Source organism: Labrus bergylta, chromosome 3 (genome assembly GCF_963930695.1).
Source record: "Labrus bergylta chromosome 3, fLabBer1.1, whole genome shotgun sequence".
In the NCBI taxonomy this organism is placed as follows: Eukaryota; Metazoa; Chordata; class Actinopteri; order Labriformes; family Labridae; genus Labrus; species Labrus bergylta.
Genome location: NC_089197.1, coordinates 1,058,277 through 1,082,013, shown reverse-complemented (window position 1 = coordinate 1,082,013; position 23,737 = coordinate 1,058,277). Strand labels below are relative to the sequence as shown.

The 23,737-nt window shown below is 43.1% G+C and overlaps 1 protein-coding gene across 1 annotated transcript; it reads right to left on the bottom strand.

Moving 5' to 3' along the window:
* Positions 1-110: 110 nt before the first annotated feature.
* On the bottom strand, positions 111-22,557 carry LOC110003002 (semaphorin-7A). The gene is made up of 14 exons (XM_020658685.3): positions 22,391-22,557; positions 20,125-20,258; positions 19,777-19,836; positions 19,601-19,699; positions 19,182-19,290; positions 17,850-17,957; positions 17,361-17,503; positions 16,718-16,896; positions 14,239-14,347; positions 13,196-13,379; positions 10,174-10,289; positions 9,073-9,218; positions 5,583-5,659; positions 111-3,962 (listed from the first exon to the last, which is right to left on the bottom strand). Exons 1-14 carry the CDS (start codon positions 22,491-22,493, stop codon positions 3,640-3,642), a joined length of 1,890 nt encoding a protein of 629 aa, XP_020514341.2. The 5' UTR covers positions 22,494-22,557; the 3' UTR covers positions 111-3,639.
* Between the last annotated feature and the right edge of the window lie 1,180 nt (positions 22,558-23,737).

The window sequence follows — 23,737 nt, the reverse complement described above, 5'->3', positions numbered from 1 at the left end:
GGGTGGGGGGGCTGTCACTGTGACATGAAAGCCTCCGTCTGGTTGTGTAGTGTCGGTGTGTGAGCAGGTCTGCTGATTCTAAACTCATAGACTGTGACATTGAAACGAAGGAGGAAACAGATTTGCATTTACTGTATATACAAGAGGAACAGAAGTCACAAACAAATTCATACAGAAATAGATTTGGTCATCACAAAGCTGGGATCAGAAATGTTACAGAGCTGTAAAATAAGTAAAACATATCAGTGCATTAATAAACATCTTCACAGCTCAGTGGTTACTACATGAACAGGGTAACAGCTGCGAGAATGTGTGTGCATGTCTGACTGAGTGTGTGGTGACGGATGAGATTAGCTACCGCACTCTTGGGAATACAGCAGTCTGAAAGGTGCTTCAGTTTTTTATATTTTCTCAGCACTTAAATCATGGATCAATTTCTAACAATCATCTGACTTTCTGATGTGATTTATTGGTATTCATAGATTTACACAAAACACTAAACATGAGATATAACGTGTGAAAATAAGGGATGTCGATCATTTCAAACATGTTTGTGCAAAATATAAAGTTAAGTTAGAAAAGTAACTCTATTTGTGTTCTCTGAAACTCTGACAGCATGAAGCGACGCTGTAAATAAACACAGTGTTAAACCACTTAAAGGGTCACAAGCGTTTAACCTGGCTGCTCAGAGTCACACTTCAAGGACTTTAAATAGATATGGCTCATTTTCAGCATGTCCGCTGCAGCGTTTCCCAACATGCTGCCTTTCACTTTAACTGACAAAAGCCTCCATACTCAGAAACAGTCTGTCCCAACTCAAAGCACATCGCGCAATTCTGAGGTAGTTTGCAAGATCGGAAATTACAGCGAGGGACGCCCGTTCACCTCTGTGTGCATAAAATGCATGTCAAAATAAAATATTTACAGATATGTGAAAAGTACAGGAATTAAACACAATCACTGGTCGAACATCACATGTGACAGGTTCTCTAAAAACTGCTTGATGTCACTGGACAATTTCATCAAGTGGATCTGCCTTATTTTTAGTCAGAAATATCTCATTATACCAAATAAAAGCCAAATTTAGCCAAAGTCATGAGACACATTTTAGTTCATTTCATAAAAAGAAAACAAAAAGCCTCAACTTGTTTGTTAGGAGTAAAAAGTGCAGCAAACAAAAAATGTTCTCTTCCTGACACAAGATTTTGATCTCGTGAAGAAACGTAAGAAAGTCTCGTTTGTAATAACTTAAAGTGAGATGTATTTCTGGACATGTCAGGTGAATTCGGTGTAATGAGACATTTTTGTCAGAGAAGACAAATACACTCAATAAGATTTGAAAAAAATCACACAAAAGCATGCATTCAAAAAGAATCACCAGCGTGGATGTCAATGAAACTATGTACTATATAAACACATCCCCAGGCCAGCAAGTACCTCTGGCTGCAAGTTACTCCTGCCTGAAGCCAAGGCGCCCGACTCTAACAAGGCCTGCCTGCCCTGCAAGGCGCTAAGGCTAGCCAAAGGGGGGAGGGGAAGTCACTTAGCCCAGCCACACCAGGCTGACAGACAAATAAGGAAAAAAAAGTCACTACAGTTTGGCTACACCGAGCACCAGTCCTCTGACGGACGTGCATGCAGCTACAAATAATCTGGTAGAACCGAGCAATGTAGAAGTGACAGACCAAGAAGGAGCGATGCAGATCTCACTCGGAGATGCATCATGTAACAACCCCCCGGATGCCGCCATGCCTCAGGGTAGCACCCGCGCTCCCGAGCCACAAGTAACCCCAGTGCCCACATACTGTATGCCTGCTGGATAGCATCTACAATCCAATGGGAAAGACAGGCTTTTGACAATGGTTGACCAAAAAGCTCCGGCTTGAAACGGACCAATGATCTGTTCTCCTGTGAGTTCCTTTCCGCTGCACATACTCATATACATATCCGGTACATACATAGTGTACCGGACATACCGGTAAGCGTCTGTGCTCCTTATTCTCTCTGCATGGAGTAGAGAGACCTGAACTCAACCCAATGACTTGTCAGAGAGTTTGAAAGTACCTTGGGGAGAAATGCCGGATTCAGCTGCAGACCACCATCACGAGGACCTCTGCAAGTTCCTGCCAGAGAGAGCCTGAAGCTCCCCAACAAGTTGGGCAGTGACCAGTGCCAGCAGGATGGAAGCCTTAAGGGAAAGCCACTTTAAGTCTTCTGAGTCTAGGTGCTAGAAAAAAGGGTCCGTTCCAGAGCCTGTGGCACTAGCTCCAAATCCCAAGGCGGGAGAGAAGGTCTGCAATGACGGCCAGTTCGACTTCTGGCCCCCTTGAGGAATTGGGACACAAGGTTGCCAACTTCCTCAGGCAATTGGCATCATTCTATATGGGCTGCCTTGATAGCCACCACCATACCCCTGAGGGTAAAGGGCAACTTTCCCGCAACCAGGAGCTCCTGCAAAAACTGCAGAATCTCCGGGGCAGAGCATGTGAGAGGAGCTACTTAAAGTTCTCTGCACCATGTCACAAAGGCCCTCCATCTTTGTTCATAGTGGGTCCTCGTTGATGGGGCACTAGCCATGCAGTGTTTGGACCATTACGGCATGGCCCATGGCTAAGAGCTCGGTCCTCTCAGGAGACATGCCCAGATCCTCAGTCCCTTGGGAAAGGGATGGAACAGAGTTCCCTGTACCTGCGACATCAAATCCTGCCAGCTGTTAGCTGACTAGCCTCCTTTCTCTAATCGAGATTGTGTTATCTTAACATGTTGTACCACCACCTCCCCGCTTCAGGTTTGGACAGACACTTTTAACGTACATATGGAACATGTAACGGATTGGAGAGATAGTCTCGATAGGATAAAGAACAAGTCTTACATGTTGTCGCTCGGTGACTGGAGGTGATGCAGCCTGAATCAGGGACTCTTTGTAACGAGCTGTGCATTAAGTCAGCGTAAAAATAGCATAATAATTCAGATAGCCATCAAAATATAGATCGTTAAACGTAAATTCAGCAGTTTGTTGGAGGAGGATGCAGAAATATTCAAACAGGAACATTTGAGGTTCAAAGGCCATTTCATCATATCTATAATGTTCAGTCAATTCTATTTAAAGGTGCTGGATTATAACGGAATGTAAATATTAAAAATATATTGATTTTCTAGATCAGTGAAGCAACTTGTTAGCAAGGCATCTGTCCTCATTAATAAACTATGACACAAAAATATCAAGATTTCAAAAAATATCAAATTAGAAAAATGCAAAAATAAATCACTATTTGTACTTGTGGTGAGAAATGAAATAAATAGGTGGTTGCTGGTGGCAAAGTGGTTAGTGCGTGTGCAGCATGTAGGGAGGCCTTAGTCCTCCAAGCGGGCAGGTTCGAATCCGACCTGTGGCTCCTTTCCTTTCAGTATCTACCTATCAACTGTCCTATCTCTCCAATAAAGATACAAAAAGCCCTAAAATAAATCTTAAAAAAAGAAAAGAAATGAAATATATAAAAAATAAAGAATCTGTTGTTTAATCCTCCTGTTTGAGCCTTAGCTCCTATAGGAGGATAAGGACGTCACTGTGCGACACGACCCTCTGTCCGACTGGGTGGCAGAACGGCCTAATAATCTATTATCTTCATCGTATCTATACTATTTATTCAGGACTAACAGGACAGCCATCAGACAAACACACAGCAGTAGTCTTGGAGAGTGGCCTGCGGCCCCGTTCTGCAGTTTTAGCTGATACTTGACCACCACCTTCTTGTATCCCTTCTCCTCTGACTCACATGTGTAAGTTCCATCCTGCTCTGGACTCATGCTGTGGATCAGAAGAAGACACTCCTGCTCCTTCAGGCTGCAGGATTTGGAGCCCTTAGGGTGGAGCCAGGTGTACTCTGCATGGAGGGACGACACCGGGCACTGCAGGAAGTACTTGGACTTGTAGGGAACATCCTGGACTGCATTTGACTCACCTACATATTAAGACAACAAGAAAAGAACACAAGAGGTTTGTTTACTTTGCTTTATTTAGTTAACCTGTATTTAACAGGCTGCTTCCTTATTCCAAATAGAGCATGACAAGCATCTTTCCAAGGTACCTGTATCTTCCTTCAGCACACAATGACTAAAGCTCGATGTGCATGAGATGGAGGACAGTTTCTCTAAAGCTGTTTATACTATGCACATACTGAAATCTTCAGGACAGCCTGCCCCTGAAGTGGTTCATAACAAGTTCCCTGGTTTATCTTTCGCACATTACCATTTTTTTTTAGTTCATGCATTTGAGGTGTCAGTGAATAACCTTTTAGATAATAAGATGCTTTGCAGACTGCTTGTAATGAAACAGCTGGATGGTCAGGTGAATTAATAATTAGAGCGGGGGATTAAATAGTCCTTGAAGGTAGGTCACAGAACAGGGTATTGGTACAGGGTACCATAGATCAAATATAGAGTTTCTGGTGGTGACATCAGAAGGAATCCACATAGCCTCCTGCAGAGAAAGATACCGCATGTTTCCAGGGAAGAGGGTGGAAGAAGCAGCGCTTATCGTGTGAAGCACACGGTGACGATAGGAGAGTAAGAGTCACATCACCAAATAAGAACATATGGACAGAGACAGACATGATGTGATAAGCTAAACATGGAGCCCTGCGTTACTCCTGACTGAGATATGCAAATAATGCAGCCACCAGTTTGTAAAGTGAAGTGAGAGAGAGCGTGCAAAAAAGTTTCTGTCTGTTCAATCTGAGTCTGGTTCTGATCCAGGTTTCTGTCTGTTCATCATGAGTCTGGTTCTGATCCAGGTTTCTGTCTGTTCAATCTGAGTCTGGTTCTGATCCAGGTTTCTGTCTGTTCAACATGAGTCTGGTTCTGATCCAGGTTTCTGTCTGTTCAATCTGAGTCTGGTTCTGATCCAGGTTTCTGTCTGTTCAATCTGAGTCTGGTTCTGATCCAGGTTTCTGTCTGTTCTACATGAGTCTGGTTCTGATCCAGGTTTCTGTCTGTTCAATCTGAGTCTGGTTCTGATCCAGGTTTCTGTCTGTTCATCATGAGTCTGGTTCTGATCCAGGTTTATGTCTGTTCATCATGAGTCTGGTTCTGATCCAGGTTTCTGTCTGTTCAATCTGAGTCTGGTTCTGATCCAGGTTTATGTCTGTTCAATCTGAGTCTGGTTCTGCTCCAGGTTTCTGTCTGTTCATCATGAGTCTGGTTCTGATCCAGGTTTCTGTCTGTTCAATCTGAGTCTGGTTCTGATCCAGGTTTCTGTCTGTTCATCATGAGTCTGGTTCTGATCCAGGTTTCTGTCTGTTCATCATGAGTCTGGTTCTGATCCAGGTTTCTGTCTGTTCTACATGAGTCTGGTTCTGATCCAGGTTTCTGTCTGTTCAATCTGAGTCTGGTTCTGATCCAGGTTTCTGTCTGTTCATCATGAGTCTGGTTCTGATCCAGGTTTCTGTCTGTTCATCATGAGTCTGGTTCTGATCCAGGTTTCTGCCTGTTCAACATGAGTCTGAGATAATATTTGAATTTCTCAGTACAAATAAAGATTGATTGATTAACCTGTGAGTGTTAATTTGTAAATAAAGTCTTACCCAGTCCAGGATCTTGAATCTTTGAATAAGTCGGACAGATATCATGCTTCCCTTGGGCCACATCCTGCAGTGAGTCCCTGAGAGAGGAGAAGAGACCTGATTTATTTATAAATATACCTTTAATATACCATTAAATACCTGTCTTTAATGTAACTTTAAGTTACATTAAAGACAGAGGAAGAGTTTGCTCAGTGGAGTTCTACAAACAGGCAAGTTCAACTTCTCCATTAATTGAAGAAATTGCATACTGTACGGTTTTGAGACTCCCTGTGGGGAATTTTTCAGACTGAAACTAATCAATGCCTTTTTAATGAGCTACAGTATCAGAGCAGACCTTCAGACCTACATTGTGATTTTTAACTTCTGTAATCGCTGCCACACGATAAGTGAAGCTGACAACAGATTTCCTTTAAAACATTTTCCACAGCAGATATTCACAATGAGTGACATGTTGACCATCAAAAGAAAGCAGGTTCATATAATCACTACCTAAGCCTTTCATACAGCCATGCCTTGCACAAGGACACTCAACATGCGCGCTGCAGGATCTGTGAATGCACCACCAACCTCTGGGACTGACTCATCTTATATACATACAGAGCAACTGCTCTCTGTAAAGGTGTATCCCCTAGTTTGTCTACTTTTGAGTTTTGGGGCTTTCATTGGATGTTGAAGGTGGATCCCCAGATGATGGCTCATTTGTTAGAGTCAGAAGGTCGGGGGTTCGATCCCCAGCTCCTGAAGCCACATGTCCGATGTGTCCTTAGGTAAGACACTTAACCCCAAGTTGCTCCCACTGCTTCATCTGCAGTGTGTGAATGTGTATGAATGGATGAGTTAATACTGATGGATTCTTTACTCAGCGGCCTCTACCATCAGTGTGTGAATGTGTATGAATGGATGAGTTAATACTGATGGATTCTTTACTCAGCGGCCTCTACCATCAGTGTGTGAATGTGTGTGAATGGATGAGTTAATACTGATGGATTCTTTACACAGCGGCCTCTACCATCAGTGTGTGAATGGATGAGTTGATACTGATGGATTCTTTACACAGCAGCCTCTACCATCAGTGTGTGAATGTGTATGAATGGATGAGTTAATACTGATGGATTCTTTACTCAGCGGCCTCTACCATCAGTGTGTGAATGTGTATGAATGGATGAGTTAATACTGATGGATTCTTTACACAGCGGCCTCTACCATCAGTGTGTGAATGGATGAGTTGATACTGATGGATTCTTTACACAGCAGCCTCTACCATCAGTGTGTGAATGTGTATGAATGGATGAGTTAATACTGATGGATTCTTTACTCAGCGGCCTCTACCATCAGTGTGTGAATGTGTATGAATGGATGAGTTAATACTGATGGATTCTTTACACAGCGGCCTCTACCATCAGTGTGTGAATGTGTATGAATGGATGAGTTAATACTGATGGATTCTTTACACAGCGGCCTCTACCATCAGTGTGTGAATGGATGAGTTGATACTGATGGATTCTTTACACAGCAGCCTCTACCATCAGTGTGTGAATGTGTATGAATGGATGAGTTAATACTGATGGATTCTTTACACAGCGGCCTCTACCATCAGTGTGTGAATGTGTATGAATGGATGAGTTGATACTGATGGATTCTTTACACAGCGGCCTCTACCATCAGCGTGTGAATGTGTATGAATGGATGAGTTAATACTGATGGATTCTTTACACAGCAGCCTCTACCATCAGTGTGTGAATGGATGAGTTAATACTGATGGATTCTTTACACAGCGGCCTCTACCATCAGTGTGTGAATGTGTATGAATGGATGAGTTAATACTGATGGATTCTTTACACAGCGGCCTCTACCATCAGTGTGTGAATGGATGAGTTAATACTGATGGATTCTTTACACAGCGGCCTCTACCATCAGTGTGTGAATGTGTATGAGTGACCTGCGGTGTGAAATCTCTTTGAGTAGTCAGAAGACTAGAAAAGTGATTTTCCAATTTACTTAAAGGGGCTCTGACGGTTAGAATATCACTCATAGTAGGATCACAATCATCCCTTTCCGTTGCCCCTCTTAGTCATGCTCTCCTCGTGGTGGGTGGGCGGGGGGAAAAGGTAGTATGAATAATATCACTTTCCTCACCTCCTGTGTGCTGGATGCTTCAGTGACTCATGCTGCCTGCAGCTTGTTGGTTTTGAAGTGGAAATAAAGAAGTCGTGTCAAAGTTTTACCGCACACCACCTCCACCACTTCCTGCTCTACATAGCAGAACTCAACTCTGCAGATGTCAATCACAATATTTCTTTTTTTAATGTTCTGGTTGCATTCAGAAAAACTTCTGGTTGTGATGATGGCTTTTATCATCAGAGTTGATCGGACACAGGTTTCTAAACTCCTCTTTCCTGACTGATAAAAGTTTCTTCTCACTGAAGATATCGATGTTTGACACATTCTGCGAGCATGAGATATATGTTTCATAAATCCAAACCCTGCCTGTTGCTGCTCAACAACACTAACATGCCACAGCGATTAGCCAAGCCTCATGACATCCACATGCTCTAATAAAACTATGTGCTTTTACTTTAGAATCAAACAAACTAGTTGTTCTGCAAACTGTGGCGTGTGATGAGAAGTCATATGAGAGGGATCTTTGTTTTAGGGAGAGTCCTCTTTAAACAGGTTTTAGAAGGCATGCTGTGTTCACAAGAGACCAGAAATAAAATGAAATGTGCAGAAATTAGGTCAGAAAATTAAATGATTCTTTATCAGCTCTGTCAGGACGGTTAGACTATGTAGTCAGAGGCTCTGTTCAGGCCGCCGTGTCAAGCCACAAATAGTGACTTCCTGTAACATTTCCCCTTCCATCTGAATCTCATGGGGGGGCAAAGTGACACCCCCCCTCCCCCCTCTGTACCGTCTTCAGAGGTAGTAACAGAGGTGAGATGGTTTCAGCAGGGGAGAACAGCTCTGTGTGTGTGTGTGCATGTCTGACTGTGTGTGTATGTGGAGCTCCTGCTGTGCCGTGTTTCTGCAACGCGTTGAGTTAATATATGTGTACAAAGACGAGATGGCGGCTGAGATTAGTTACTGAGCTTTTGCCAAAAAAAAGGCAGAGCCAGCGGGGGGAGAGAGAGAGAACAGTGTTTCTTCACACTGGAAGTGAAGACACATCAGGAAGGTGCAGTGTGCGGTGACTCAGCTGATGAATCGATGGCGGTAACGGTGATGCTGAGATGACATTGAACACACCTTGGGTGTTTGAGCAATAAGCAGTGTTTGACTCCAGGGTCAAACCTCCGGTGTTGCAAAATGAAGCCAGAGCTGAAGGGGGAAAAATATGAAATTCCTCGAGTGTCCACTTGAGGCTGACTCTTAAAACCGTTCAGCTCCCAGTTTAAACTGTCTCTTTTTTTTACAGCCTGGTGTGTGTGGCTGATTTGATGAAGCCGTGTGCCGGTTACTTCTGAGTGAATGAAAGCGATGTGTGATCTCTTACAGTGTCACAGGGACGCAGCGGTTCAGTGCCCAGCCGCAGTTTGGGTCTCTAGCTAACACGCAGTCCTCACAGCGGTCTCCATACTGGGCACAGTTTGTCACGTCCACCTGGACCAGTTCACTTCTGGAGGCTGCATACAGCTTCATCTGCAAGGAGAGAGGACAGAGCATTTCTTATAGTACAGCACTTAGTCACCAACACTCCTCACTCCTCACTCCTCACTCCTCACTCCTCCACTCCTCACTCCTCACTCCTCCACTCCTCACTCCTCACTCCTCACTCCTCCACTCCTCACTCCTCACTCCTCACTCCTCCACTCCTCACTCCTTACTCCTCCACTCCTTACTCCTCCACTCCTCCACTCCTCACTCCTCCACTCCTCACTCCTCCATTCCTCACTCCTCACTCCTCACTCCTCCACTCCTCACTCCTCCACTCCTCCACTCCTCACTCCTTACTCCTTACTCCTCACTCCTCACTCCTCCACTCCTCACTCCTCATTCCTCACTCCTCCACTCCTCCACTCCTCACTCCTCCACTCCTCACTCCTCCACTCCTCACTCCTCCACTCCTCCACTCCTCACTCCTCCTCTCCTCACTCCTCCACTCCTCCACTCCTTACTCCTCACTCCTCACTCCTCCACTCCTCCTCTCCTCACTCCTCCTCTCCTCACTCCTCACTCCTCCACTCCTCCTCTCCTCCACTCCTCCACTCCTTACTCCTCACTCCTCACTCCTCCACTCCTCCTCTCCTCACTCCTCCTCTCCTCACTCCTCACTCCTCCACTCCTCCTCTCCTCACTCCTCCTCTCCTCACTCCTCCACTCCTCACTCCTCCACTCCTCCACTCCTCACTCCTCCACTCCTCCTCTCCTCACTCCTCCACTCCTCACTCCTCACTCCTCCACTCCTCCTCTCCTCACTCCTCCACTCCTCCTCTCCTCCACTCCTCACTCCTCCTCTCCTCACTCCTCACTCCTCCTCTCCTCACTCCTCACTCCTCCACTCCTCCTCTCCTCACTCCTCCACTCCTTACTCCTCCACTCCTCACTCCTCCAGGTGTCTCTGTGGAAATGTGAGTAGGCAGATGTTGTTACTCACAGAGTTCTGGTTTAGGATCATGTTGAGGATGCTGGTGTTGTGTTTAAATGTCTCATACTCTGCGATGACAAACGTCTGATTCTGACTCTGCGTCACTTTATGAATGGCTCCATTATCTGTATGAAGAGAGAATCATTATTTAGTCTGAGCACACTCCACTCCCACTCTCAGAGTCTTGTTTCTTCACCTCTGATGACTCATCCAGAAGGTCGTATCATACTCTAGATTATCTTCTTCAGAACTCACAGTAACCTTAAAGATGAAGAACATGTCTGAACTCTTCCTCCTCATTATTCAGGCTGCAGGACTCTGAAGTCGCCACTGATGATAAAAATCATGATGATCTGGAACGGATTGGTTCGGCCATTTTGGATCACACACGACTGCGCTTACATGGACTTGAGTGAACCGGTTTTAATCGGGTTTTTAAGTATTCTCTTTCTGTGTTTGTTCAGGTAAACATTCAATCCTGATTTCAGAAACCAGGATCAGCCCTTATCCAGATTTTGAGAAACCAGATTTTGCTACCTAAAGAACTCTGATAGGTATACACCTCACTATTGTTGCTGTCAGCTGTCGACTACCTGCACAGGGCTGACCGTCGGGGGGCGGGGCTTGTGAGGGGTGTCAGAGATTGTGCTGAGCTCACAATAAGTCACACAGGTCTCATGTTTCTCAGATTTCGAAATCAGTTTGTGTTGCGAAAAATAAACATCACAGACACCTGCAGGAATGAGCTGCCGTCATCAAAAAGCAGGATACGAGTATCGGTCATGTATCCTGTATTTAATGCCATTGTTCAGTGGTTGTGTATTGTTGTGTAGATGTTGTTAGTGTATGTTTTTTATAGTTGTTTAAAACATTTTCAGGTAAAAAAGAAAAACATAATCAAAAAAACTCAATACAAGAAAACAAACAAAACGCCTTCAGAAGAACTCATGACAAAAAACAAAGATTATTATGAATGTGAAGAAAATTAGAACAACAGCAAAGAAAATGATCTAGTTGCAGACGGTGTCCCTCGTGTGTGTTTTGTTTCTTAACAGAGACGTTGTCTCCGTCTCCTGCCCGGGGACTACAGATGTAAACCATCATAACTCTGGTACAGCTGATAGGCTGTACACTGTCCCTGTCAAAATCAACAAATAAATAAATACAGGGAGAACCAGGTTTCTCTGAGTCCAGGTAAACACCAGATCCTGAAGATGAGAACCAGACTCAGAACCAGGATCAGAATCAGAACCAGGATCAGACTCAGAACCAGGATCAGACTCAGAACCAGGATCAGACTCAGGTCCATGTAAACTCAGTCAGGAAATTAAACAGCTTTGAACTTTGGCATCTGCAGGAGCCAAATTTAGACTAAACTTTCAGATCCTTATTGAAACCACAACGTTGCTTCTGAAAGTTTTTTTTAACCCTTTAAGGATGATGTGGACATGCACGAGTGGAGAGGAGTGCACCGAGCAGTTGGAGGTACATAGACTTGCCAAAGGGCACGTCAGCAGGGCTCAGGAAGTGACCTGGCACTTCTTCAGCTCCCAAAACCAAATTTCCAGACTTAGTCCGCACCGGGACTTGAACCGACAACCCTCTGTGTTTCCCAACCCAAGTCCCTACAGACCGAGCTACTGCGGCCTCCAATAAGTTGGTTTCCTCATAGCAACGCCCCCGCTCTGTCTCCATGTTTATGTCTATTTCACTTTAAGGAAAACAAATAGAGGAAACCATGAGTATGGGAGTGGCCTAACCCGAAACACTGTCAGGGGGCGGGATGGCGCTCTAATCACAGACTCTGGAGGTCGAACTGTAATCATGTCAGTTTAGGTTTAACTGAAGTCTGTTTACTGTGTGTGTGTGTGTGTGTGTGTGTGTGTGTGTGTGTGTGTGTGTGTGTGTGTGTGTGTGTGTGTGTGTGTGTGTGTGTGTGGGTGGGGGAAGGTCTACAACCGAAAATCCTAAAAACATTGAAGATAGCTCAGGAAGGACAGCATGACCAAGACCGCTACGTGCTCACTTTACGATCTCTCTTACGCCCCTCAGAGTGTCAAAGGTTGGACGCTTTATTGTGTCCCTGAATGCATCATTATCATGTTTTACTTGGTGAGTCTCATGGGCAACAGTCCGTCCACTGCTGGCCAAAGTCCAGAGAGTGTGTTGACACATCGAGTTCAGATGTCATGTGGTGAAATATAAAACACATGACCTCACATCACAGGATAAACGAGGCGTTTCTGTGTTTGGGAAAACTAAAATAAACCAAAAAACCAAAGTCATGTCTCTGGTCTTTGGTCATCAGCCATGCTGCCGAGCTCAAAGCCTTGAAAAGGCCAAACCGAGCTTCATCTCCGGCTCCAGATTAAAAATGAAGAATCTGTTCATGTAGGACCGGACTTTAGGTAGGAGTAGTAGTCTGAGTTGTACTGACCAATCAGGAATGAGCTTTCGATTATACAGTAAAAAAAAAGAAGAAGCAAGTGAAGGACATTATTCCCATTATTCTGACAATAATTCATTTATCTCTAGAAACAGACGTCATTATGCAAGTCCAGCTAACAACCAATCAGAGATAAGAGCATGTCCAACATGAGCTTCAAATCTGTTCGACGATGTGTCGCAAATCCCGTCAGCGTTCAGATTTCCTGACTTCCTGAAATGCATCAGAAGTGATCGATCTGACCTCCATTCAACAAAAGTTTTAAAAGTTGTTTTCTCCTCCTCTTGAGGACGGACCTGACGAAGCTTTTATTCTTCATCACAATGTTATTTTAACAAACTTAAGACCGACTGAAGGCAGGTAACTTCAGGTGGCCTGTACCATCCTCGAGGTCAGCCTGCGTTCCCAGAGGCAGACGTCATCATCAGACAATAATATATAAAGATCTACAGACCTATGTGACTTCCTGTAAACTATTTAAAGGAACCAAGCTGTTCATGTTTCCACCCTGACCTGTTCACACAGGTTTGTACTTCACTGTTCTCACTGATCACTTCCCTGATTGGTATCTACTGAATCACTTACGCAGAGACAGAAACAGGACCGGGTGGCGTTGGTTCCTCTTGTCCACGGAGATGTGAGTGTACCTGTGGCGATCAAAGACGAGTGGGCGCGAGCTGTCGGCAGGTTTAACCCATTCCTCCATCTCTGAGTTCTCCTCGATCGACTTCAGGACGTCTAAACTGATCGCGGTGCTGTCGGGGACGCACTGAGGAGAAACACAGACGAGCTCTGATGGAACAAACACCACATGACTTCAAATAACACGTGAACTTTATCATTCATGTGGAGGCAGAGCAATAACATAGAACACCTTGTTCTGGCTTCTGGCCTTACAATAAACTACAAATACACCAGCTGGTACCAGGAGATACGTTTCAAATAATTCACTACACATGAAATAAAACAGCAGCTTTGGTTTGAACATCACTTCAGAGAACATGCGTCTCTGAGTCTATACGCACGCCGTGTGTTTGTCAGGAGACTTCTCAGAAAACATATTTATATTTTCATTTCATTGTACAGTGTTCACCTTTGTTATTATTTTGTATTACATATTTGCTTTAATACAGTGTATAGCTTCTGTACAGTTACTTAGCTGTTACTACAACTTTTTTATTTTTTTTATTTGTACTTTTCTTTTTTTCTTATAATGTTTTTCTATTTTATATATAATTTTAACTTTTTTGTAGAAGCTGACTCAGGGAGAAACGCACAAAAATTCCAATGTACCTGTACTGTCCTGTAACTGTGCAAATAGCAATAAACATCTATTCTATTCTATTCTTTGCTCCTGACAGCAGAAGGAGTGTGAGAGGCCGAGCGAGGGGACCCGCCCAGCTCGCCGGCTGTGGGCAGCAGATAAACAAAGTAGAAACAAAGCAGCTGTAATCAAATTCCCTCCCCGCGTTCCTCACATTTCTTCTCATGAGGAGTGGAGGGAGGTGAGGTCTGTGACCTTCGTCCACCTCCAGTCCAATCTGTTCATCCTTGAGCCCAGCTGTTGTTCCCTAAACTTCCCAAACTCTTAAGATTTCATGTTTTTTTTTTGCTTTGACCTCACGTACCGCTCTGCGCCTGTCGACTTGGCTGCCCGCGCTGCCGCCTTTAAATGGAGAGTTGGTAAAGATGTTTTGAAAGTCCTTCACCCTGTAGACACACACAGCGCTCATCCCCCTGCAGAGAGCGAGACACGGAGGTCAGTTCGTTTTTTACTGACTCATCTGCAACAACAAGGAAGTGCTGGGAGGTCAGAGCAGATCTTAGACGTGCTGGTTAAAAAAAAACACAGCTGAGCAGACAGTGTCTAAAGTAAGGACAGAAGAGGAAGCAGAAACAAGGTGAGAGAAGTAACTGAGTTCTGTCTGTTCTTCTTTTGTCATCAAAACACAACAGAGATAAATAACCGCTGAGTCATCAGTCAGCAGTTAAACGAGGGTTTGTGGTCACTAAAAGGCTGACTGTGCATTTTACACATAAATATAGCAGAGATCAAGTATCTCCTCTGAAAATAACTCTGTGAGTCATGACTGTCTACAATGGGTGTAACACCCGAGTCCCACTGTCTGTGATGTTTTCAGAGTTTTCAGAGTCCTATCTTCACTTTGTTTACATCGCCGGGACGGCCGGCTGACTCCTCCCCTCGTGTATAAAAGTTGTTTAATTGAGGGACTAGAGAAAAGAAGAATAACATACTGTACTCACTGCTTAACTGTGTTTCTAGATCACGCTCATTTCAGGTAAATTTACATGCAGTGTGAAGATACCAGCATAATAAAGATCACTAGCATTAGCATGCTAACACAACAATGCAGCGCCAGTTGTTTTGGTTTCATGCTGGTGCTCAAGGGCGACATCAAAAAGTCTAATTTTCTTCCTTTAATGTGGTTAAATGTGACTCTGCTGTTTTACACAAAGACAAAAACAACAGCGTTGGCTTAAATCACTGTGACGCACTTTTAATGTCCTGATGCTAAAAGAAGCTAAAGCAGAAACACGAGTGAATCCTGAGAAATAAATAAAGATGAGAGTCTCTTCACTGACTCAGAGTTCAGTCCAACAGTTTGCTCACGCTGTCTGGAGCTGGCGACGCATAAGACAATTTTCAGATCTTAACCAATTTTAAAAAAGTGGAGACAAACATGGAGGACGATGGACGCTGACAAAGTTACATAGTGCTGAAAACAAGGCGAGCGGGGCGCTCTGTGGACATGAGAGAGACGCCATGTTGGAGGTTATTGTTCTATTAGATTGACTTTGAGACGACTGAAAGGGGAGGAGTTACAGGTTGTTGCTTTGACAGCCAGTAAGAGGGTGTTGAAAGATCAGAAAGAGTTATGCAATTGTTGAATTTGTTTTTGTTTTTTCCTTTTATTATCATTTAATTCTTTCATCATTTAATACATAGGTCATAAAGTCTTTCAACATTTCCTGTTAAACTCACACACACTCGTAGTGCCTACGCTCCTGTGAGGTCAAGATAAGTGTGCCATACATTGAAGCAAAACCACATAGGAGCTCGTAGGTGTCTAGCGTTTCTGAGTATCAACTCTTCTGTGTGTCTGCTCGGTTCACGGTCTTCGAGCTGAAACCACATATGAACTTGGTATTACCTGTGTATGCACCACGTTTCTGCAAACGTGCATTGTTGAGGTGTTACAGGATCTTGAAAAAAAGACCGACCTTTTTGCTATAAAAACTCTGGAGAAAATCTGATCGGGGTTCCTTTTTGCTTTGCTAAACGAATCCACGCCACTCCGACTTTTGAAATCCCATTTTGGGACTTCTCTGAGCCAAGATCTTTTAAAACCTCAAGTGTCTACACTCCCAGGTTTAGACTTTGGTCTTTGAGTTTTGTTCTCCTTTTCCATATTTTTATATCTTTTACTTTTACTGTTTTGTATTTGCATTTGGAATATCATTTGAAATTTTTAAATACATTTTCGGAAACTTTTTGAAATCATTTTCTGACTGAAATTATTCACACCACAAAGACTGAAAGTTCCCCTTAAGGGCCCCGTGAACCTCAGAAGGTAAGCTTGAGCTGTCACACCACGGCACACTTGTCTTACTGATTTATATTACACACCTCATACACACCTAACATCCTAGCGAGGGGAGTTCACAGTTATTCCCTCTCTGGGGGGTAATCTAGAGTCCTGTACCAGGGGTTATTCTTGAATCTAATTATTCTAGAAATGAATGTTAGGCAGATAATCCTGGGGCTGTGATTATAACAAGTCCTCTGTCCTCCAAAGGGTGTTAGAGGAGTCATTTTACATAGCTTCAGGTACTAGGAAAGAGTAGACTAGCGGCTGGTAGGGAGTGAGCTCTCACTTAGTTCTAGGAAAGAGTAGTCTAGTTAACTAATGGGTGGTGAGCTTCCGTTAGCTATAGTAAAGTTATTCACCCCTTTATGCATGTCCAGGACATGCTACAGAGGGTTATCATGTATTTGGGTTCCGATTCACTTTAGGACTCTGCTGCACGCTGTGGAGTGATGTGTGATCCCTCTCAGTATCCAACATGGAGGATATGAAGTCTTACCATTCGTTCTGGAAGAGTGCATAAACCCTGGAGTCCTGCCAGTGCTCTGCGTGCACAGCAGCCACGTGGACCAGCTCAGAGAAGTGCTGCTTGCTGTCTGGATCTCCGCAGTAGAGCCTGGCGTTCATCTGCGACGTCCAGATATACTGCATGTGTTTCTTGGGACCGCCCCTGTCTGACTAAAGCAAGCCACAGCCACACTGTCAATCACTCCTGCACAATGACTGAGCACAGGTTACATATAGTGGAGTCCTTGTTTACAGCGGGTGTACTGTGTGCATTAATGGATGCTACTACAAAATGTTGATGCATCTCATTAAGACATGGACGTGGAGTTGGTCTGCTTCCTGTTGGACAGGCAGGTGACAAACACCTGTGTTAGCTTGCAGTGTAGCTACAAGCAGTAAACGTAAACACTACATCCTTCAGAGAGGGAGAGCTTCTGGGGTACAAAATTCTGGGAATTTTCAAAGGTGGAAACTTTCCATGGGAATTTACAGGAATTTGTGGGAATAAATGGGAATAAACCAGGGATTTACAAAAATTGAAGATTGGCCCTTAACAGGTAACTTTAAGTCAAATTCCTTGTATGTGTAAATGTACTTGGCAATAAACCCAGATTCTGATTCTGATAAATCCTTACCATGCAAACCTGTGAGACGAAGGGGAGCCACATCCCGCTGTACAGGTCTGAGTCTCTGTTTTTCTCCTTATAAAAGGCAAAAACTTTATCCTGTGAAGGGTCTTCTGCCTGTCTGCTGATCACCAGACCCACATAGTGCTGCTCTGTGACACAGAGGAGACAGAAGTCAGGGACATGGGACCTTTTCAGCAAACTCCACAGACAGATAATTCAGCAGTAATACGACTTTGCAGCAGCTTTCACACCGAGGGAGACGTTCAAAGATCTTAACGACAAAGTGAAGAAACATGAGAATAAAACACAACAGGTTCTGCAAGATAAAGACGAAGAATCCAAACTCCAGAACAGGAATAAGAAGAGCAACACACACTGTAAGAGTCTGCATGTTTAAATCATAACTTTTCATGGGTCACAAAGTTTGCATCACTTACAGCTTCGATAAAGGAAGACCATAAAGTTCTTAAAACCCATCTATCATCATGCAAATACCTTTATTATGGTTCGCTGGTCCAACGCGGTTTGTTCCAAACTTGTGGACTCCAACATTCTCCTGAGATCCAGAGTAGGTCGTGTAAAGGTCGGCGTTTGTTTCTGATTCTGCGAAACAAAACAACCACAGATGACCACTTCTAAAAGGTTTCTTTCTTTTGAGCAGAAATGCGGATCATATTTCAGTGATAGCATTAAAAAAAGCTGCTTACTGAAATGGCAAAACCTGTGAGAGACAAAGAGTGTCTGTGCAGGCCGTGAAGAGAGGCTAAAGGTTCAGGGAGGAAGCAGCGGCATCACGAGCAATGGCAGAAAGAAGAAGAAGAAATCATTAGAGAACTGAACCAAGAGGGTTAGTAGAGCTTATAGAGACAGCAGCTTTCGCCTTCAAAATAAAATCCAGACTTCTCCTAAAGTGAAGCTTCTCCATTGTCCCTTCTGGGCCTCCGTACATGTGTGGTGGTGACTGTGTCTGCAGAGACTCTGTCCTCTGACTGGATCTTACTGCTCTGATTTGTTCTGGTTGACTCGGGACGTTTCTGGGCGGAGCTGGTGTGTTTCCTCCAGCCAATGACAGCGCAGAAGGTGAGTTTAGGAGTGGATACAATTCAGTGATTGGACGAGATTCAGATAGGCAGGTGACAAACACCGGCGGTTAGCTTGAGCTAGCGTGTGTTAGCTTGCAGTGTAGCTACAAACAGTAAACGTACACACTAAGTCCTTCAGAGAGTGAGAGCTTCTGGGGTACAAAATTCTGGGAATTTTCAAAGGTGGAAACTTTCCATGGGAATTTACGGGAATAAATGGGAATAAACCAGGAATTTACAAAAATTGAAGATTGGCCCTTGAAAGGTAACTTAAATATAGTTGAGGAAAATATATTTTAGCATAATCTCGACTAAAACAACCAGATTTAATGCAGGTACACTTGAATATCTATTTCCTCAATCACATGCACATAGCACACTGCTTACTGCAGGGCTATTGAGGCCACGCCCCCTGCATGCAAAATGTTTATATTTATGATTGGATATGATACAGTACGATTAAATTACCCTCAATTTCCAGTTAATAACCATAATTCCCCTGGAAAGTTTCTGGAAATTTACCAGAAATTTTCCACCCCTTTTCAGACCTATCGGTGAGCCCAGGAGGAGGGGCCCAGTTTGAATGTTTACAAACATTTCTACTGACTCTACGTTTAAAAGAGCGTAAAAGTTCAGCAAATATGTTTCCTGGATGAAGAAAGGAAAAGTAACCACTGACGACAAACCAGTGAATCAGGAAGCAAAGACACACATGCAGGAAATAAAGTAATCTGTCAAAACTCACCCACAAAAACAGACGGTTCACCTTCCTTCATGATAAATTTTCTGATACTTCCTTGTATGCTCCTCATTTTTTCAGAGGTACGGCACTCGGGAGACGGAGCTGATAGAATCTACGAGAACACAAAGGAGACCTCTAAGAATCACCGCTGCACAAAGGAGAAGTGACGGCTCAGTGTAAACGATGGACGATAAGAAAAGAGACGTTAAGATGGAGTCGAGCACCAAAATACTCCAAGAAGATAAAACATACAGAGCGTCAAATATGAGAAATATAAAATATAGAGCGGGTTAACAACCGGGCCTCACAGAATCCAGTCCAAGGACTTTAACTGTTTTTAAGCCATCTACGTGAGCATGCACGTTCACAGACACATCATGTCAGTCTCCAGTCAGTGTGTTTTACAGTCTGCAGCGTCCTACCACGTCACAACACAAAGTCTCCCTGCCGTTGGTCCCACACACATACGCCTGGTCGCCCTCTTCCCTCTTTTGCACCGCGGTGATGTTAAAGTCACAATCCTAGAACACAAGAGAGACTTCCATCAGATCTGACCGACACACCAAATGTTCTGCTGCCGTGTTGTTTTGATGCTCACTGTGGTCGATGTTTTGCTGATGATGCAATCTTTCCAGAACAACGTTCTTTGCACAGGAACCTGTGAGGGACAAAAAGCAGGAGAATCACTTTCTCACATCTATCTTTCATGGACAGGATCTCTATCTATCTGTGTGTGTGTGTTGGTTGTTGATGAAATTACACTACAGATATTTGACTGGTTGAGATCCTACAGCATGCACATCCCAATCGTTGAGTACTGAATATATCTACACAGGCAAAAGGATGCTCAGGGGTTGTATATATATGTGGAGGTGTGTCTCCTCTTGTTCATGTCTGGTGGCGGGCGAGGGGCCCCAAAGGTCACATGAGGTAACATGTTGTTTACCTGCAGAGGGTTTTTAAAGTTCAGTGAAATCAGGTGCTTTGGTCCGACAGCTGTGACGGTGTCTGGTTCTCCTCCTGGAAGAATCTGTACAGATGTTTGGTCTCCAGGTAAAAGTGTCCTCTTCATGGAGGGGTCTGCAAGTAGAAGAAAAACAGACTCATACAAAGCTGGATGTGTGATCGAAAAGGTGCACCAGCTTTGGTTTTAAAAAAAATAATTTTAACTGATTATTTTACAGTTTTGAACCAAACGTTTGGACACAGTTACAGGAAGTAACGTCCGAATTTCTCAGAAGTCTGAACACAAACTGAGAAAAAGAGTTCAAAGACTCCACAAACGTCTTTTCAGAATAAAACTCAGCATTTAACCGTCCTGTTGTGTTTGTTTGTCAGCGATAATGTTCCTGGGTCAGTTTGACCTGGTGCACGTTTACTCATCAAAAAGAGCCAAAAGATCCTAAAAAAATCGTTTGTACCTCGTTACTAAAATCATTACTAACAATGCAATCACTACTTAGAGCGAGGGCGATATGACCTCAAATCAACATTACGATTAAAGGCTTTCTATGTGATTTTTCACACTTAAATATAATATAAATCAAGTCTATCCTCTGAAAATAACTCTGTGAGTCATGACTGTCTACAATGGGTGTAACACCCGAGTCCCACTGTCTGTGATGTTTTCAGAGTTTTCAGAGTCCTATCTTCACTTTGTTTACATCGCCAGGACAGCCGGCTGACTCCTCCCCTCGTGTATAAAAGTTGTTTAATTGAGGGACTAGAGAAAAGAAGAATAACATACTGTACTCACTGCTTAACTGTGTTTCTAGATCACGCTCATTTCAGGTAAATTTACATGCAGTGTGAAGATACCAGCATAATAAAGATCACTAGCATTAGCATGCTAACACAACAATGCAGCGCGAGTTGTTTTGGTTTCATGCTGGAGCTCAAGGGCGACATCTGCTGGATCAAAAAATCACATATGAAGACTTTAAATGAACATTTGACCTCGATTACCATTAATGAAGGATTATTTGTTTTAGTTTTTTTCCCCTTATAGATCTCCGACATGATCTCTACTGTAAATATGATCAACTGTTAAAGCTGCATGTTTCTAATGAAAGAGAGAATATCTGATGTATGGAGGCTGTAGTCCTCCAAGCTGGCGGCCCAGGTTTGAATCTTCTCTCTCTCTCTATGATTTCTGACTCTATCCACTGTCCTCTCTCTCCATTAAAGGCACAAAAAGCCCAAAAATAAAATCTTAAAAAGACGATTTTGTGTTTTTTCAATTGAATATTTCAAACTGAAATCATCGCTTGAAATGAAAACAACAAATTTTAGTTTTTAAGTAGAAATGAACTTCTCTAAAACAGTAGAAAATCAATATCTTGCATTTCAACCAGTTTTTCAGCAGTGTTTACATTTGATTAACAAAGGAAGAGAGACGAGTGTTGTGTTCAGAGTCATTAAAGGAAAGAGGACTCTAATCAAAATGTTAACAGAGTTAAACTGGATACCTCACGCCCTTCATTTCAACAAACTCCAGAGAAACACCTTGTAGGAAGATAAATGATTTTAACCCCTGTGATGAATTACTTTTGGTTAGAAAAGTACAAAAAAAATCATTTCCTAATCGTTTATTGACAAAGATAAAAGGTATTTTATGGGGCTGTCGTGAAAGGTGGATTCTTTCGTCTAAACATTTGTAATACTTCTTTTTGATGAATAACAGGAGGGTTAAAATCACATTTTCTCTTCTCTAAACCAAAACACAAAAATATTGCTGTATATGCTCATTCCTAACCGGGGGACCAGTAGGGGGGCTCTAAGATTAAAAAAAAGGGGGTTTGGGAACCTCTGTTACAGAGCATCAAATCAACACTGACCTGTCTCAGTAAAAACAAAAAGGTGTAACATCTTTATAATAATCATCAATTCTGCTTTGTTCTTCAATCAGGAGTCATCTAGTGAGTCTAATATGTGTCGCTATAGAGACACGCTGCCCTGTGATTGGCTCAAAGTGTTTTTAATTTTAATTTACAAGAATAAAAGGTGAACTTCGGTCTACTTCAGGAGTGACCTCTGTCAGAGTTATCGATCAGGACGGATTCAGAAGAGAGTGAAAAGTGAGACAACCGACCCCGGTCTCCCCTGAAGTCGCAGCTTCATCACACTGTCTCTCGTTCGTCACCTCTAAAGGAATCATCTACACAAATGATTTGCAGATGTAGAAGAAGAAGAAGAAGTTAAGTATGTCCTACCTGTGTTTGAGAATCTCATCCTCGGTGCGTGCGCGGACATCGCCTCATTAAAACCCAAGAGACGAGAAATCAGTAAGAAGACGAATAAAGACGGTGGAGACATGTTTCAGTCTGTGTGTGTGTGTGTGTTTCAGTCTCTCTGTGTGTGTGTGAGTGTTTCAGCCTCTCTGAGCAGAGCACTCAGAGCAGATAGGAGAGAGGGCGGCTCTCACGACGTCAGCCTATCAGAGCATAGTTCCCATAGCAACTCTCCCTTCTTTGATGTTTATCGGTTAAGGCTGTTATAGAGGTTTCTCATCTCTCCGTTACGACGGAGGATTAGGGCCACGTTAAAAACGTTTGTTTTATTTTTTTATTTCGAGAATAATCTCTTAAATTAACGAGTAGAACTCTTAAAGTATTTTCCTCTGCAGACAACTTCCTCCATATCAGTGTGGCTCTTTCTTCAGTTTCTTGCAGCATCTTTTCAGGGTGCTGATATTTTAAAGACAATGTGAAGATGATGATGTGCCAAAAGCATGTTGTTAACCTTTCCTGCTTCGCGTTCCAACCGTGGTCAGGGCGCACAGGGGAGACTTATGGATCTGCTCCAGGGGCTGACCCACAAGACGTAAACAGACACGGAGAGTCCGGCTTGTTATTTTGGGGTTCCGGCCCGTTTATTATGCTCGCAGAGCTTGAACTGTACATAAACTTGACATCATGACAAGCAGAGACAGTTTGTGCCCTGTTCATCATTTTACAGATAAACAAGGTCTTACAAGTTGAAGTTAAAACTTCTCTTGAACTGTTTTTACCGACTACACAGGGAAGTATCCTATTTCCTTATTATTGAAACCTTTAGGACAAGATGCTCCATGTTTGTTATTTGAGAACAGGATGCTCTTCTGATATAGACTAAAATAAGCACTTTATTCTTTAAAGACTTTAATTTGCGAGTTTAATCTCGAGATTTTCAAAAAAAAGTGAAGTGGCCCTAATCCTCCGTCCTACACTTCGTAATTATCTAATTATCAGTTATTTTGAATTTGGACTGCAGTACCAGTTTTAAACACTAGGTGTCAGAGTTACATATTGCTCCTTTCAAGTTTCTTATGCAGGAAAATGAAATTTGTAATGTGATAATAAGTCATGAACTAAGTTTGAAGCAAAATATTAATGTTTCAAAACAAACATCCCCAAACTTCACAAAAATAATAAGAAGTCATTCTACAAACTGATACAGACACATTTAAACATTTTCTTCTTCTACTTCTTCTTGTACTACTTCTAGAAAATAAATAAAATGTCTATTAAAACATCTATTAAGTCTGTTAAGACTGTAGGTATCCACTGAATGAAGCCGTA